At 42.4% G+C, this 15,145-nt stretch overlaps 1 protein-coding gene across 5 annotated transcripts in view; it reads right to left on the reverse strand.

Moving 5' to 3' along the window:
* The window catches only part of cadm1a (cell adhesion molecule 1a), a 340,935-nt gene that overhangs the window by 82,342 nt on the left and 243,448 nt on the right, over positions 1-15,145 (reverse strand). For 4 of the 5 annotated variants that reach the window (XM_063895864.1, XM_063895863.1, XM_063895862.1 and 1 more), the window contains exon 2: positions 14,434-14,451. The exons of the other annotated variant lie outside the window; for it this stretch is intronic. In XM_063895864.1, the coding sequence (XP_063751934.1) occupies positions 14,434-14,451 (18 nt within the window). The remainder of the gene's footprint in view (positions 1-14,433; positions 14,452-15,145) is intronic. 5 annotated transcript variants of the gene reach the window in all.

Below are 15,145 nucleotides of genomic sequence, written 5' to 3' on the forward strand. Positions count from 1 at the left end.
TTTTACCAGCGTTAAACCTATAAAATATACCAGTTATTATGAAAAGGTTGACGAATATGATGCTGCAACTTAATATGAAGGTTGTAGGACTCTTTTTTCACTTAATTCTGAGATAAAAGTTGAGTAAAATGAAGTGCAAACTGGTAATGTTACTCGTGTAGAATATATCAGATCACAACAAGATGCTTTGCAAAGCTCGCAGCAGCGTTGAGAGAAAATGCATGAATGACGTGTTTTTAATTCCCTGTTATACTTCCCTCCTACATAGTTACGAAAATAGCATGACAAATAAAATCTTCTCAAAGAGGTTAAAGGACCGGCACAGGGGAAGAGAGGAGGGGGAGCGGGAGGGGGTAGAGAAAGGAAAGAAACGCAGGAAACATCCACTCTTAATTTGCATTCCTCAGTTGTCAAGCACCTAAATATCCCTGCCATTTAGGAGACAAGGAGGACGAGGGGGGGGGAGAGCATGGTGTGATCTGACAGATAAGGAGAGACAGCTTAACAAACCAGATTCAAATGAGCAGCCCTGTGTGGCCCGATCACAGCGCTATATAAATGAAGTTCAACGCCTTTAATATTCAGGCCGGAGCCTCGTTTTTCCAGCGTCTGCAGAGGTGGGCGGCAGGACGGGCATCTGGTTATGATAATACGCTAACGTACTACAAAATGCATTTCAAGGCAGGCGCTGAAGGTTACAAGGTGTGTGTGCTAAGTTGTGTTTGGAGGAAGTAGCAAGCTGCCCTGTCAGAGGCTTAATTGTTCCCGTTGTGCGAAATAAACAACTCTGACACGCTGGAAGGTGGGGGGGCTTTACACTAATTAATGGCCAACAACATCAACCATGTGCCACGGCCACCTAGGACACTGTCAAAGTGCTACAGAAAAAGCCCTTCTGACATCAGGGTGGGCGAAGGCTGTTGTTTTTTTACATTTCAAACTGGAAGGTCTTAATGTGTCCCAGTGCCATGTTGGAAACCAAAGACAGGGCAAAGGGCAACGGTACTGGAAAATGTGTTTTATTGACCAACCGTTACATTTATATTCGGACTAAATGGGGAACGAGAAAAACACTTTTTGCATTCAAGACCATAAAGTGGGTTCAAGTCCATTTACTACATGTGTTATATTGCCATGGTACATTATTAAAAACGCCCTATAGTTCTTATTGGTGTGTTCTATAGTTTTAGTGCATGTAAAGGGTCTGCAAAGGCATGAATACAGGCTATGTTATCATTTCTTCTGCTGTTTTCTTTAAAATGTGCCGTGTTTGTTCTTTTGGCGGGAAATTTGTTACTAAAACTAACATCAATTAACAAGAACAACAAATAAATAAACAGCTTACTTAATTAAACATCACATTTGATCTTTACGTACAGTTCAGCTGTTGCTCAATTACTGGTGAATGTGATAAGGCTGACAATTATCTTTGATTGATTCTGCTGTTTAATGTTATCATTAATACTTATGCAGCCATAACTTGGTCCAATGATTCCTTTAATTGAAATTAAAGATCGCTTTTAGAGAACCAAAGTCTGAGTAAAGCTCCTGCAAAATAAATAAAAGGTAAAACAAAGAGTAAATCTTTCCTTCTTCAAAGGCTAACCTGTTCGTTTTTGACATCAGAATGGCTCAAACTGTCTGGAATAGCGTGTGCTTCTTTATTTTGTATCCTATCTTCTGGTAACACTTGCATGAGGACACTGTAAAATACAAGGTGAAGCTGAGTGCACGTTTTTAAATACAAACGTCTGCCTTCACTCTGTGCTTCTTCAGAACCAGTGAAGGGTTTCTGGAAGCCTCTTATAAACCTTTTCCACGAGAGACAGCTCATGGAAAGCGTGTTTGGAGCATCAGGTTTACAGAGTGAGGGGCAGCACTAACAAAACACTGCCTTTAAACACAGCCCCCTCTCACTGAGACACGTTTACTTACAGCTGACAGTCCTGCACATAAATCACGGAAATAGACATTATGATAATAACACACCAGAGATGGTGGGAGTAATATATAATTGCTAGCCTGAGCTGTGCTTAATGCATTTGCTCTAAATGTTTAAATCTACCACTTAAATTGCATGTTTCCATCACAAATAAGCCACACAAATGCAAAGGCACTGTCACCCCCGTATAAAGAGAAGTGCAGAACGATTAAAGAAGGTAAAATATCCAACGTACGGCAAGTCAAAGCCCACCAATAAAGAGTGCCATCAACACATGTGGAGGTTAATGTCTAGTTCATCCTCCCTTACAAGCTTTAAAGTTCACAACTATCCAACATCCCAGGGAATATACGGCCAGGACACTGAGAATATTAGGATCATCTGCATCAATCTACACCAGAAATCTCTTGGCCTAAATGATTAAGAGAACCCCAAACAAGTCTCTGCTTTATTGGCATCCTTTCCTCATAAGTTCATTATGGCATTTCACTAAAATAACATGAAAGCAATAGCTAAAAAAGAAAGGTAATACACAACATATGATATTCTTTGGAAAGGGACACTAAAGAGTGACGCACACAGCCGGGACCGGGGATTGTAATTTGGCCGATTTTTGACAATTATACCGCCACCCCAGTTCCGTTAAACGCCTCCTGTGTCCTTGCTGCCTCACTAGTTGGTCCTTGACAGCATACTTCAGGTCAAATTGTCACGGAGTATCCTTTCCCGTTAGTCGGTGTTGTACATTTCGGGTATTTCCGGTGCCAGTGGCATATTTGGCCCACGGCGGAGGAAAGAAGGCTAGATTTCAGCCCTCGGCCATGCATGTCAAAAAGTCTCAACTAGATTAAAGTTGTCAGGAAATGACACTCCACACCGCGGTGTACAAAGCTCGCCCAAGGCCCAAACTCACTAACGATGCATGGGAAGAGTCGCCACCCCTCCCCACCATGTTCCCTCTTCCTGTGCAAACAGCAGAGTATTCCCTTTTGGTTTCGAAAAGAAATGCACGCACGGTAAGTTGAACAAACAGATGGCCGCCATGACAGTGAGGAGTGCTTTCATCAGAAAATCAAACCCGCTGTCAGACTGTCAGTGACTGGATTTGTAGGAAAATATATTTACAGGATTGGAGGATAAAAGGGTTGCTGTGAGTATGAAATATTAATCCAAACATCAGCATGTCAATGTGTCTCTACAGCTCTCCCCATGGTGGTATTAGCAGTAATAGCACTGTGTTGCACTTTTATTAGCTCTTGTGTTAGCCGTGCCTCTATTCATAACATGTCTCAATCAGACACATGGCGCAACATATAGCAATCTCACACACTATGGTCTTAATTTCAATACTTAACATTCATGTGCCATTCTCTCTTTGCATGGCTTGTGACAACTAATCCACACATATTCATTTCCATTTGACATTTCCAGGAACATGTGTTTGCTGAGTGCATGCTTATTGAGCAGCGAACAATAATTTTCTCCTTTTTTTGTTAGTGTGGCCCCTGCTGATAAAATAACCAATCTTTGTGTGCTAGGCCATAATGCCTGTGTGTGTGTGTGTGTGTGTGTGTGTGTGTATATTGCCAGTGTCTGATTGCATTCAGTACTGTCTGATTGCACCCTTTACAGATGTGTGTGAGCACGTCTGATTGTGTGTCTCTGTGCTGACGGCTAGGAGCTGATTTCTGAGTAATCTTTCTGAACAAGTGTATGAGGACAGCCTTATTACATATCAGGGGATTCTTTAACATAATAATGGATGCAATGTAATGACGCAGTTCATTTCAGTTTGTTGGTGGAAGGAACTTCAGATAATCCACATGCATGCACAAGCACTGAACTAGTGATTATGTGAATGAATATAAATTACAGAGGGCAAAACCCAGACCCTAACCCTACTCTTTCCACAAGGGGAGTCATGACAGCTCTATGAAAGGAAGCAGATATAAACACCAAACCTGCTCGACCTAAGCAGCAGTATGAAACAGTTCTGGACACCAACCTTGATATCTGTAGTCCTTTGTGTTCCTGAGTTACATGCAGTCTTCCCCTGGTGGTCAACCCTAGACCTCTAACCCTCATCCTTTTACAATGGGAGTCAATGACAGGTATATGAAAGGACACTTCTAAAAACACCACACTTGCCACACATACGTAGTTGTGGAAGACTATTTTGGACACCAACTTTCAAACGTGTACCATATTGCATTCCTGAGTTATATTAGGATCATCCATGTATCGCTATAATGGTAGTCAATGGCAGCTACATCAAAGGAAGAAGCTAGGGGTACCAAACTTGGTAAGAAAAGGTGGAGGCAGGAGACCATGAAAGGCACCTAACATCATTATGCCACCCCTAACTGTTCGGAAGCTATCACTCCAACCCCATTCCTTTACAATGGCATTCAATGGCAGCTCTATGAAAGGAAGCAGCTTAAAGCACCACACTTGCTACGCATAGGGATTTGGGGGAGACTAATTTGGACACTCCTTTTCATGTCTGTACCACTTTCCATTCCAAAGTTACATCAGACCATCAATATTTTGCCATAATGAGAGTCAATGGCAGCTTTATGAAAGGACGCTTCTAGAAAACACGCTACACCTAGGCAGTTGGGGGAGACTATTTATGGACACCAACTTTCCTACCTGTACCACTTTGCATTCCCATGTTACATCAAAACCATTTTAGCTATAATGCAAGTCAGATTCAGCTACTTTACATCCGAGATGTAAGCTTCTTTGCTTGAGGCACCAACATTCGATTAAATCACAACCACACATCATGACGCCACCCCCATTCTGGAGTTAAACGAGGATATCCCTGTTTTCAACCTTATACCCATCCCTAACCCAAGTCTCTTTTTAAAAATGTTCTTTAATGCATGAGACGCCTATCATTTCCACCACAACCTCTCAACAGAACAACCCTTCACTGAAGCCTCTCGCCGCGTTAGCACAGCTGACTGACAGCTGGAGGCAGATGAGAAAAGGTCAAGATCCCTGTATGGCCTGACCACTTCAAACAGTACAATCCCTCATGGTGAGGATTTGAAGGAGGCGCTTTGGGTCATCCGTGTTTAGAGAAGAGGAAGCTCTGAAATACGACGGATGATAGAATTTATGGAAGATGATCCCAATGGTGTGCAATTTGTCCCTCATTGTGTGTCCAGCAGACATTCAGTGCCCTTTATTAATATATACTGCAGCATTAAAGCACGCTAGTACTGCACAAGCTTTTATTCAAAGCCAGATAAGATAAACGGGTGTGTAATTTCTAAGAGAAAAGGTCATGTTTTATGTGTTGTTAATAAAGAAAGAGAACATAACTGAAGGCATCAAAACAGCTCATCTATTTTCCATTACTTGTACCTGCTAGAGATTTATATGATGCAGCGACAGAGTTGCTCACACATTTGTATTGTTCCATTATTGATGTTTTGTGTACCTTTTAATACGTTTAGGAGTTTAACAGAGCAGTTTTACAGAGCCCTGGTGGGTGGCACATTACAATGCATCATGACTGCTTAGCATTTTGTCATTAACTGAAAATAAACAGCTGCTGTTTACAAAAAAAATTCATAATCCTGAGTGGAGTAAATTAATCCTACCAACAATGGAGCCATTACCGGGGTGATTGAATATGTTCACACTGGCATGGCCTTGAACTGTTTTAAGGCTTTGTTGTAGACATTCGGTTTTGAATAAATGCTCAGACTGCATGTTTTCATAGTGTTACCAATAAAGAGTAATTTCACATGTTTTTATTATGAGATAAACAATGTATTTTCAAAGATGATATGAGCACATTTTGGTTAGGACCAAATCTTTCCTCCCTCTGGTTTCTGTGACTCCAACACGAAGGAATTGAGTCTTGAGGGGAATAACAGACTCCACCCTAACTAACAAAGAAGCGCCTTCAGAGAATAAGTTATACATCAGCCAATAGAAGTCTCACATCTGCCAATGTTTGTTGCTGTAAAGTTGCAATGAAGATCCTCTCCACTGTGACTCTGCATTATTCAGCCCGGTAATCCATAATAGACCAAAGCTAAAGCTGGTGATAGCAGAAATCCCCCTTTGAGATTCATTCAAATGTAAGATAAAGCATCTGAGGGAATCTCTAATAAATTGCCTTGCTGTTAAAGTGTAACAGAAACACCCAAAGCACAGAGACTCAGACAGGTCACCGTTACGGCTTGTATATTTATATATACAACTCTTAAATTAAACCCTCTCTGCCACAAATGCAACTTGAAGTCACTACATATTTTATTTAACTGGTTATGAAACAGTCTCCATCCGATACTGAAGCCATCATATGAACTATAAAGGATTCCTTCATCTGACTCCCTGCAGACAAATCAATTAACTGCACAAAGACAAGGCGGCTAATGTTGGGCTATAGAGGAACTACAGCACGGTCACATGACTTCAAGTCACGACCGATAAGCTAAAGGAGGCTAATGTTGGGCTATAAAGGAACTACAGCACGGTCACATGACTTCAAGTCACGACCGATAAGCTAAAGGAGGCTAATGTTGGGCTATAAAGGAACTACAGCACGGTCACATGACTTCATGTCACCACCGCTAAGCTAAAGGAGGCTAATGTTGGGCTATAAAGGAACTACAGCACGGTCACATGACTTCATGTCACCACCGCTAAGCTAAAGGAGGCTAATGTTGGGCTATAAAGGAACTACAGCACGGTCACATGACTTCAAGTCACGACCGATAAGCTAAAGGAGGCTAATGTTGGGCTATAAAGGAACTACAGCACGGTCACATGACTTCATGTCACCACCGCTAAGCTAAAGGAGGCTAATGTTGGGCTATAAAGGAACTACAGCACGGTCACATGACTTCATGTCACCACCGCTAAGCTAAAGGAGGCTAATGTTGGGCTACAAAGGAACTACATCACGGTCAAATGACTTCACGTCACCACCGCTAAGCTAAAGGAGGCTAATGTTGGGCTATAAAGGAACTACAGCACGGTCACATGACTTCAAGTCACCACCGCTAAGCTAAAGGAGGCTAATGTTGGGCTATAAAGGAACTACAGCACGGTCACATGACTTCACGTCTCCACCGCTAAGCTAAAGGAGGCTAATGTTGGGCTATAAAGGAACTACAGCACGGTCACATGACTTCACGTCTCCACCGCTAAGCTAAAGGAGGCTAATGTTGGGCTATAAAGGAACTACAGCACGGTCACATGACTTCACGTCACCACCGCTAAGCTAAAGGCGGCTAACGGCAATTGTTGGCAATGCCCGCTTATACGTTCACTAGTGGGGTATTTACTGATGTATTTTATGTCGTAGAATTAAATCTCTTCAGCTTGTGTTAACCACAGAACTTATTTGAGGCTTGTCAAAAAAAACAAAAAAGAGCGTTGACTTAAAGAGTAGGGAATTCGATTCTGGATTTTAGGACTCATTCCTGCACCTCTCTAATAAAGCATCAGCAAAACCACACTATTCCTATAACCCCACCTCCACCACTCACACACTCTGCACCTCTCCCACTGGTGGCGGTGGATTTGTGCCACATTATGTAAGACCGGGGTGTGAAGAGCTTTATGTGGTGTTACATGCTTGCAGCGAGCATGTAAGTGGCTTTTGTGTTAGCGCCGCCACTGTATGCTGCACAAAACGCCTTTATCTCTCACTGAGCGTAATGAGTGCAAAGCAAATCTCAACAATGGCCGTAAACACAAAAGGAGGGAAGATTTTACAGCTTTGTAAAGTGCATTCCAATCTGTGGTGGTCATAATAAAATGGAAATCAAAACGCCGGCTCTTTATCCGTTTGTCTTTTCTAATGTTCCCTCTGTTTCATCCTATGTTGATCCTCGCCATGCTGGATGTTTGTTTCGTGTTTTTGTTTAGAATAAAAGCAGATAATGGACATTCAAATACATTTATTTAATTGCTGCTTTAATGGAATAATTGTCTTAGATATGAGAAGCAGCTTGAATGATAATATGTGTGTCCGCTCAATCCAGGGTTACTATAATGTAAATTAGAGAATAATTATTAATAAATATGCAACAGCTGTTCCAAAATTGATTTGAGAGTGTTGTTGCAAAGCTGTTAATACATGGTCTCAATTTCTGTATTGGAGGGGTTCATTTTTTGCTGCTTCTATTAGTTTTCCAAGCTTCCCGATTATTAATCTTTCATAGGAATCTTTTTTTGATGGTTTGTTCTTCACAACTTTTAATGAGAAAGTAACACCTGACTCATATAATACACGGAGTAAATTAAAGATGTAGGCGGTGATTCCATGGTCTGGAAATAAGTTAATACCGTGGCAGTATTCATGTGCTCCGTACATTTTTGAAACAAATTGCCACTTTTATTTTGAAAATATTGTTATAAAACCACTGAAAGAAAGGGCCAGAATACATTGGTGCTCATCCAGTAGATTTAAAGAGGCCCTGTTATTCTCATCAGGGGTTTTCCCTCTCCTGCAGTGTGTTCTAGATGTTCTAGTGCATGTAAATGGTCTGCAAAGGCTGAAATCCCTGTGTTCCCTCCAGAGGGAGTTTCTTTCGCCTCCATTGAGTCCTTATTCTCTTGGCTAGCGCTCCAACACACTGTACGTGAAAGGCTTAGGGGCGGGACATCTCTAAGCGGTCAACCAATCACCACAGAGCCGGCCAGCTAACCAATCACAGCAGACTGGGCTCTGGTTTCTGTCAAAAAGTAAATTAAATCATAATGCTATAAACTTTGCAGCAACTTTACAGCATGATAAAACATGTAATCCGCCTGGTGCTGATCGTTTTGTTTTCATCGTTATGTGGGCGGGTCTTCAATCACCAGGCAGTGACGTAGCGCAGCTCATCTATGCTACAAACCAGTCCTGTACACACACGGTAATATAAGGATTCACATAGAGCCATATTTCCCGCTATAGCAGACTTAATCAGGTGAATTATAGGAGGATAGATCTCTCTCTTGTATGCACTGGTTGTATACCCCCAAAGATAATCATATTTCTTTAACCTCCAGGATTTCATATCAGCCTGATGACTCGGCCTCATCGAGCTCGTTTCCCTGTCAGGATGCGTAACATGCTCCACTCATCTCACACAATGCACTTACATAAAGCAGGTGCATCACTTTACATGTGATTTCCTGCAAATTAACATCTAACGCAGCAGCAGCAGCACGCTTTCCTCCTGCCTCTCCCCCGCTCTGCTCAGAGGAGGCAGAGGGGAGGCGGTGGAGATTCAAATAAAGAATCTGAGAAGTAAACAGTGGAGCGGCGAGGGAGGCAGGAAGGGTGAGAGAGAGAGAGAGGCGAGGATGCTGGTTGGTATCGCTAATGACGAGGAAAATGTAGGGTCATGAGGGAGCCATGGCTGGATGGAGGGAGAGGGTGTAAAGAGTAGAGAACACTTGAGTGGCGGGCAGATGCTTAGTGTGTGTGTGTGTGTGTGTGTGTGTGTGTGTGTGTGTGTGTGTGTGTGTGTGTGTGTGTGTGTGTGTGTGTGTGTGTCATCCTGCTAAGTCGCGTGTGCATTTGACGTGTTTATATTACACGATGGCGGTACATGCCTTCACGGTTTGAGTCAAATCAGGTTATCCATGACATAAGTGCGAGTGTGTGTTAATGTGAGTGTGAGTGTGTGCGTGTGCGTGTGTGTGAAGGGGCGGCAGCCAAGTGATTAATGCGTCAGAGAGGCAGCTGTGGTCTGGGCTCACTCTTTTGGAAATATCTTTCAGGGAAGAGAAAGGGGGAGGAGGTGATCTACGTCTCTTGCGAGGTAAACAAAAGTGAGATGAGACTCTTTACTGAGGACGGACGGGGAGGCGGAGGAGAGAAAATCAGAGAAGAGGGGGAGGGAGTGTGAGGCACTGCAGCATCCTTCTGTCCTCCAACATTTCAAGAGTCTGCTATAAGCAAAGCTACGTCTCCAACCCCGATAAACAAAAACAACGGGACCCTAAACGTCTTATTCAGCAGGATACTCTCCACATATTATCACCACTGATTTCTATAGTTAAAAAGCTAATGTTGGGCTATAAAGGAACTACAGCACGGTCACATGACTTCACGTCACCACCGCTAAGCTAAAGGAGGCTAATGTTGGGCTATAAAGGAACTACAGCACGGTCACATGACTTCACGTCACCACCGCTAAGCTAAAGGAGGCTAATGTTGGGCTATAAAGGAACTACAGCACGGTCACATGACTTCACGTCTCCACCGCTAAGCTAAAGGCGGCTAATGTTGGGCTATAAAGGAACTACAGCACGGTCACATGACTTCACGTCACCACCGCTAAGCTAAAGGCGGCTAATGTTGGGCTATAAAGGAACTACAGCACGGTCACATGACTTCACGTCACCACCGCTAAGCTAAAGGCGGCTAATGTTGGGCTATAAAGGAACTACAGCACGGTCACATGACTTCACGTCTCCACCGCTAAGCTAAAGGCGGCTAATGTTGGGCTATAAAGGAACTACAGCACGGTCACATGACTTCACATCACCACCGCTAAGCTAAAGGCGGCTAATGTTGGGCTATAAAGGAACTACAGCACGGTCACATGACTTCACATCACCACTGCTAAGCTAAAGGTGGCTAATGTTGGGCTATAAAGGAACTACAGCACGGTCACATGACTTCACGTCTTCACCGCTAAGCTAAAGGTGGCTAATGTTGGGCTATAAAGGAACTACAGCACGGTCACATGACTTCAGGTCACCACCGCTAAGCTAAAGGAGGCTAATGTTGGGCTATAAAGGAACTACAGCACGGTCACATGACTTCACGTCACCACCGCTAAGCTAAAGGAGGCTAATGTTGGGCTATAAAGGAACTACAGCACGGTCACATGACTTCACGTCACCACCGCTAAGCTAAAAGAGGCTAATGTTGGGCGTGATGACTTTAGTCGTCTCATTTAGACACTTGTTGGCAGCTACTGTTTTTAAATCCACCAGTGGAGTATTGACTGACGTATTTTAAGACGTATAGAACAAATACTATACTGTAAGTGATTAACAATCCCCGTTTATTTTTGACTGTGATTAAGTCCCTATATATTCTCCCAGTGTAGTAAAACACATTTAAAGCCGATTTACAAGTTGACTTTCTCTTGATTTAAGAAGTTGAAACAGAAGCAAAAGTGGCATTTTCCCATTTATTTTCCAAAATCCAAGTACTTAGTACTAATTGAAACACAGCGATTAGAATGAGAGTTTTACTTTGTTTTAATGCTGCTCTCTGATTGGCTGCGGGGCTAACTGACTGATTAAATTAGGACAAATCATTAAATCATTATACAATGACTGTGCGTTGTTGATAAATGACATATTAGGTTTGCTAATCAAAGCATGAATATTTAATATTACCCCATACTGTAAATATCCGGCTGAGGTTGATTAACCTTAAACTATTAAAAACCTCCATAACCTAATTTAATTTAAGCACAATTAATCACACTAGTTTAACTTTTAAGCCTCACAGGAGGAGGAAGAGGAGGAGGAGGAGGAAGAGGAGAAGAATATATTGTAGTACAATGTCTTGAAATGTTGAAACTTTATTTCTATAAATTGTTTTAATTTCTATCACTATTTCTCATGAACTTATTTATTTTATCTTTGTAATTTTTATCTGGTTAAAAAATGCAGCATATGCCACAAACCTAATTTCCTCAGGGATGAATAAAATATTCATATTTTGTATCTGATCAAATAAAAAAAATCAAGAAAAAAGTTTGGACATTTCGATTTCTTTATTTAATCGTATTTTATTTTAATATTGTACATTTCTTCATGAACTTGATTTCATCTGAAGTACATCCTTTCTTTTACTCTCCTTTTTTCTGGAGAGGAAGTAAAGAAACCGGAGCTCTGACTCAGCAGGTCTAAGACATGAAGACCTATTATTTTAATGCAGGATTTTCACCTGAAAGTGGGCGGGGCTTACGTTTGACGTTACCGCCTCATATTATATTTATTTTCCTAGTTTTTATTTAATTCTGCATTGTTTTTGATTATGTTTATGTTTTCTTTATTTCATTCTTAAATGGAGCACCTATCACAAACCTGATTTCCATCTGTGATAAACATGACGTTTTCTGATTAAACAAAACAGTAACAATGCTTTATTTTAAATCCCTCTCTTGCATCTGTTAACGTATAGAGCTTGACTCAGATGTAAAATCCATGGTGTCGTTCAGACAACAGGAGTCAGAGGAAGGTCTCTGTAATGAGCCGCTCTGAGCAGCTGCTGTATTGACAGCTGTACATTGTAATGCATTGGACGGGGACTATTGACATTGCAATAGCAGAGAGACGTCCTGCAGTTGGGAGGTGTTCCCGCTGCAGGGAGGAACGACCTTGCTGAATACATATTCTGCTGATAGAGCTTCACTAGCTTGGGAAATTGAACCTGTGTTATAAAAGAAAAGCATACAGGGTGACAAGCAAACACTGTATGCGTGTGATTGATTTAGCCATTAATCTGAGCTGTGTGCTTGTGTGTGTGTGTGTGTGTGTGTCTGTGTGTCTGTGTGTGTATGCACGTGTTTGTGTGTGTTTAAAGAGCTTTTCTGTGCACACATGGATAGGACTCCTTGTGTTTAACTGCTGCCTCCCTCACCGTGCTCCCTCCTCCCGAGTCTCCTCTTCTATTGATCGGCATGCACAGCAAACAGCGTGTCTCCCACACAGGGAGGGGGGGAGTCTGCAGTCAGTGTCAGGTCAGCTAAAGAAGCCCTGCGACCTCTGACTACAAGAAATATGTCGCTTGCTCTCCGTTTTTTTTTTCAGATATGGTCCTCTTTTAAAACTAGTTTACTCCAGGGAAGTAAAACAAGAAAACTACTTTCCAACCTCCTGACACATGCACGATGTGGGAGCCAAGGTACGGAGGCCTTCAGGTGCGAGCACGCTTTGATAGCCGTACACATTCCCTCTAGGAGAAACACGCTGCATATATAAAAACACAAATGTGCCAAAACACATGCAGAGGAAGAGGTTTCTGAAGATGCAGCACGTTTCTACTAATGGAAACGTTGAGGGCCGTTGTTTTAGTGTTAGCACCTGTAGCCACTGTAGAAAAGACACCGTGTGATCCATTTTTAAAACTACTACTACATTTTAAAGTAGAGAGAAACCAGCCTCCAAATATCATGCATGTGTCAGGGGGGTTGGGAAAGAGCTGGACCATATCTGAAAAAATTGGAGAGAGACAATGAGTACGAAAACATCGACATTGACTTGAGCGATGTTCTGCTTCCTGGTCCATCGTCTGGAAGTCAATGGTTTTCTGAAGATGTTTAGGTTGTTTTCCTGAAAAAAGGTCTATGGTTAACAGAAGTACATCAGTAAATTCCCCACCGGTTGCTAACAAGTATCTAAATGAGACGAAACGCATCACCCCTGCACCCCTCTATTGGTGGTGCATGTTGGTCTCTGCAGCCACTGCTTCTGGGCGTCAGCAGCAGCAGAGGTTTTTTGACCAGAAACAGAAATGTCCAATCTGCCCCCAGGGGGAGGATCGCTTGCTGCTCAATTCTAATTCATGTACATATAAATAACTGTCGGGGGCACTGCTAATTGGATTAAAAGGCTTGGTAGGGGAGAGACGGAGGAGAGGGGGAGTGAAGGCAGCATGGCTTGATTTACAGCTTACTATTATTACCCTGTAAGCAAAGCTAAGGGAGGGAGCAAAATCTGACCAGAGGAACACTGTTTATATTGTATTCAATTCAAGTAAGTTCTGAACATGCATTAGCCTCCTTTAGCTTAGCGGTGGTGACGTGAAGTCATGTGACCGTGCTGTAGTTCCTTTATAACCCAACATTAGCCGCCTTTAGCTTAGCGGTGGAGAAGTGAAGTCATGTGACCGTGCTGTAGTTCCTTTATAGCCCAACATTAGCCACCTTTAGCTTAGCGGTGGAGACGTGAAGTCATGTGACCGTGCTGTAGTTTCTTTATAGCCCAACATTAGCCGCCTTTAGCTTAGCGGTGGAGATGTGAAGTCATGTGACCGTGCTGTAGTTCCTTTATAGCCCAACATTAGCCGCCTTTAGCTTAGCGGTGGAGATGTGAAGTCATGTGACCGTGCTGTAGTTCCTTTATACCCAACGTTAGCTTCTTACTTCTGGTGATTGCACAAACGCTTCAAGTGGTGTTAATATCTGGAGATTATCCTGCTTTCCAAAAGATTATAAGATAATGAATGTGCCCTCGATGCTAACTTCAGGATCGGCCTTCAAAAACACATCATCTCTGTTGGCAAGCGACTGAAGATGCCCAGTCAGCAAAATGGAAACAACATGAGATTTGGAGGAAATGGACTGTGGAGAATGGAAGAGAGGCAGATAGAAATCTACATTTTACTGCAGAAGATTGAGGATTGATTGTACACAAAAACAGCAGCACAAAATGCTCAGATGAAATGAGACAGAAAGTGATGAGTGGCGAGGAGAAGGAAAGGAAGCGTGAACAAGTCTTACCTATTTCCTGAGCAGCTCCTGTGTTGGAGGAGGAGGAGGAGCAGAGGTGGGAAGGGTAGACAGGAAGGGGAAAAAAAACAGAAAGGGAGGTTAGCATTCAAGCCCCAATTAAATTAAAATGCCCCAATTTGCAGGTGCATGCGTGTACAGTACAGGAGAAGTCAGGTAAGGGTGAGAAGACATTTATTCATGCTGATCCCACTCTGCAAAGGAAAAGATTTCAAAGACCACACTTGATTTGAGAAACAGACAAGTTGAAGTGTAAGGTTTTAACTCCAATCATTTTGATACCAATGAGCTTTGATCAACACATTCTAAATGCCAAAATGTTATGTATTTCAAGTCAGTCTGAGCAGATGATTAGCTTCTGTTTACATCTTTCATCTGGGTAGTTCCCTGTCACACGTCTACTGAATTACAAACATCTTCGGAAATACCGTTCAACTCTTTACTGCAACTCACAATAATGACTCCATTACCGTTGCCTTTAATGGATTGCTGGAATGACACGGGAGGAAAGTCGGCTCAATGAAAGTGTGAGAAAAACGACGGCTCAGCAGGAAGTCACTGCTGCTAACCAAGAACTGACCTGCTTTGTGCTATGCTAAGCTACCAGGATGTAGTTATATATTTAGGAGAGAAACTTGACAGCTGTATCAGTTCTTAAGATGAAAGCAAAACACACACTTTTAAATAAAACTGGCTGAACTGG

The sequence above is a fragment of the Eleginops maclovinus genome, chromosome 11, assembly GCF_036324505.1.
Source record: "Eleginops maclovinus isolate JMC-PN-2008 ecotype Puerto Natales chromosome 11, JC_Emac_rtc_rv5, whole genome shotgun sequence".
NCBI lineage: Eukaryota > Metazoa > Chordata > Actinopteri > Perciformes > Eleginopidae > Eleginops > Eleginops maclovinus.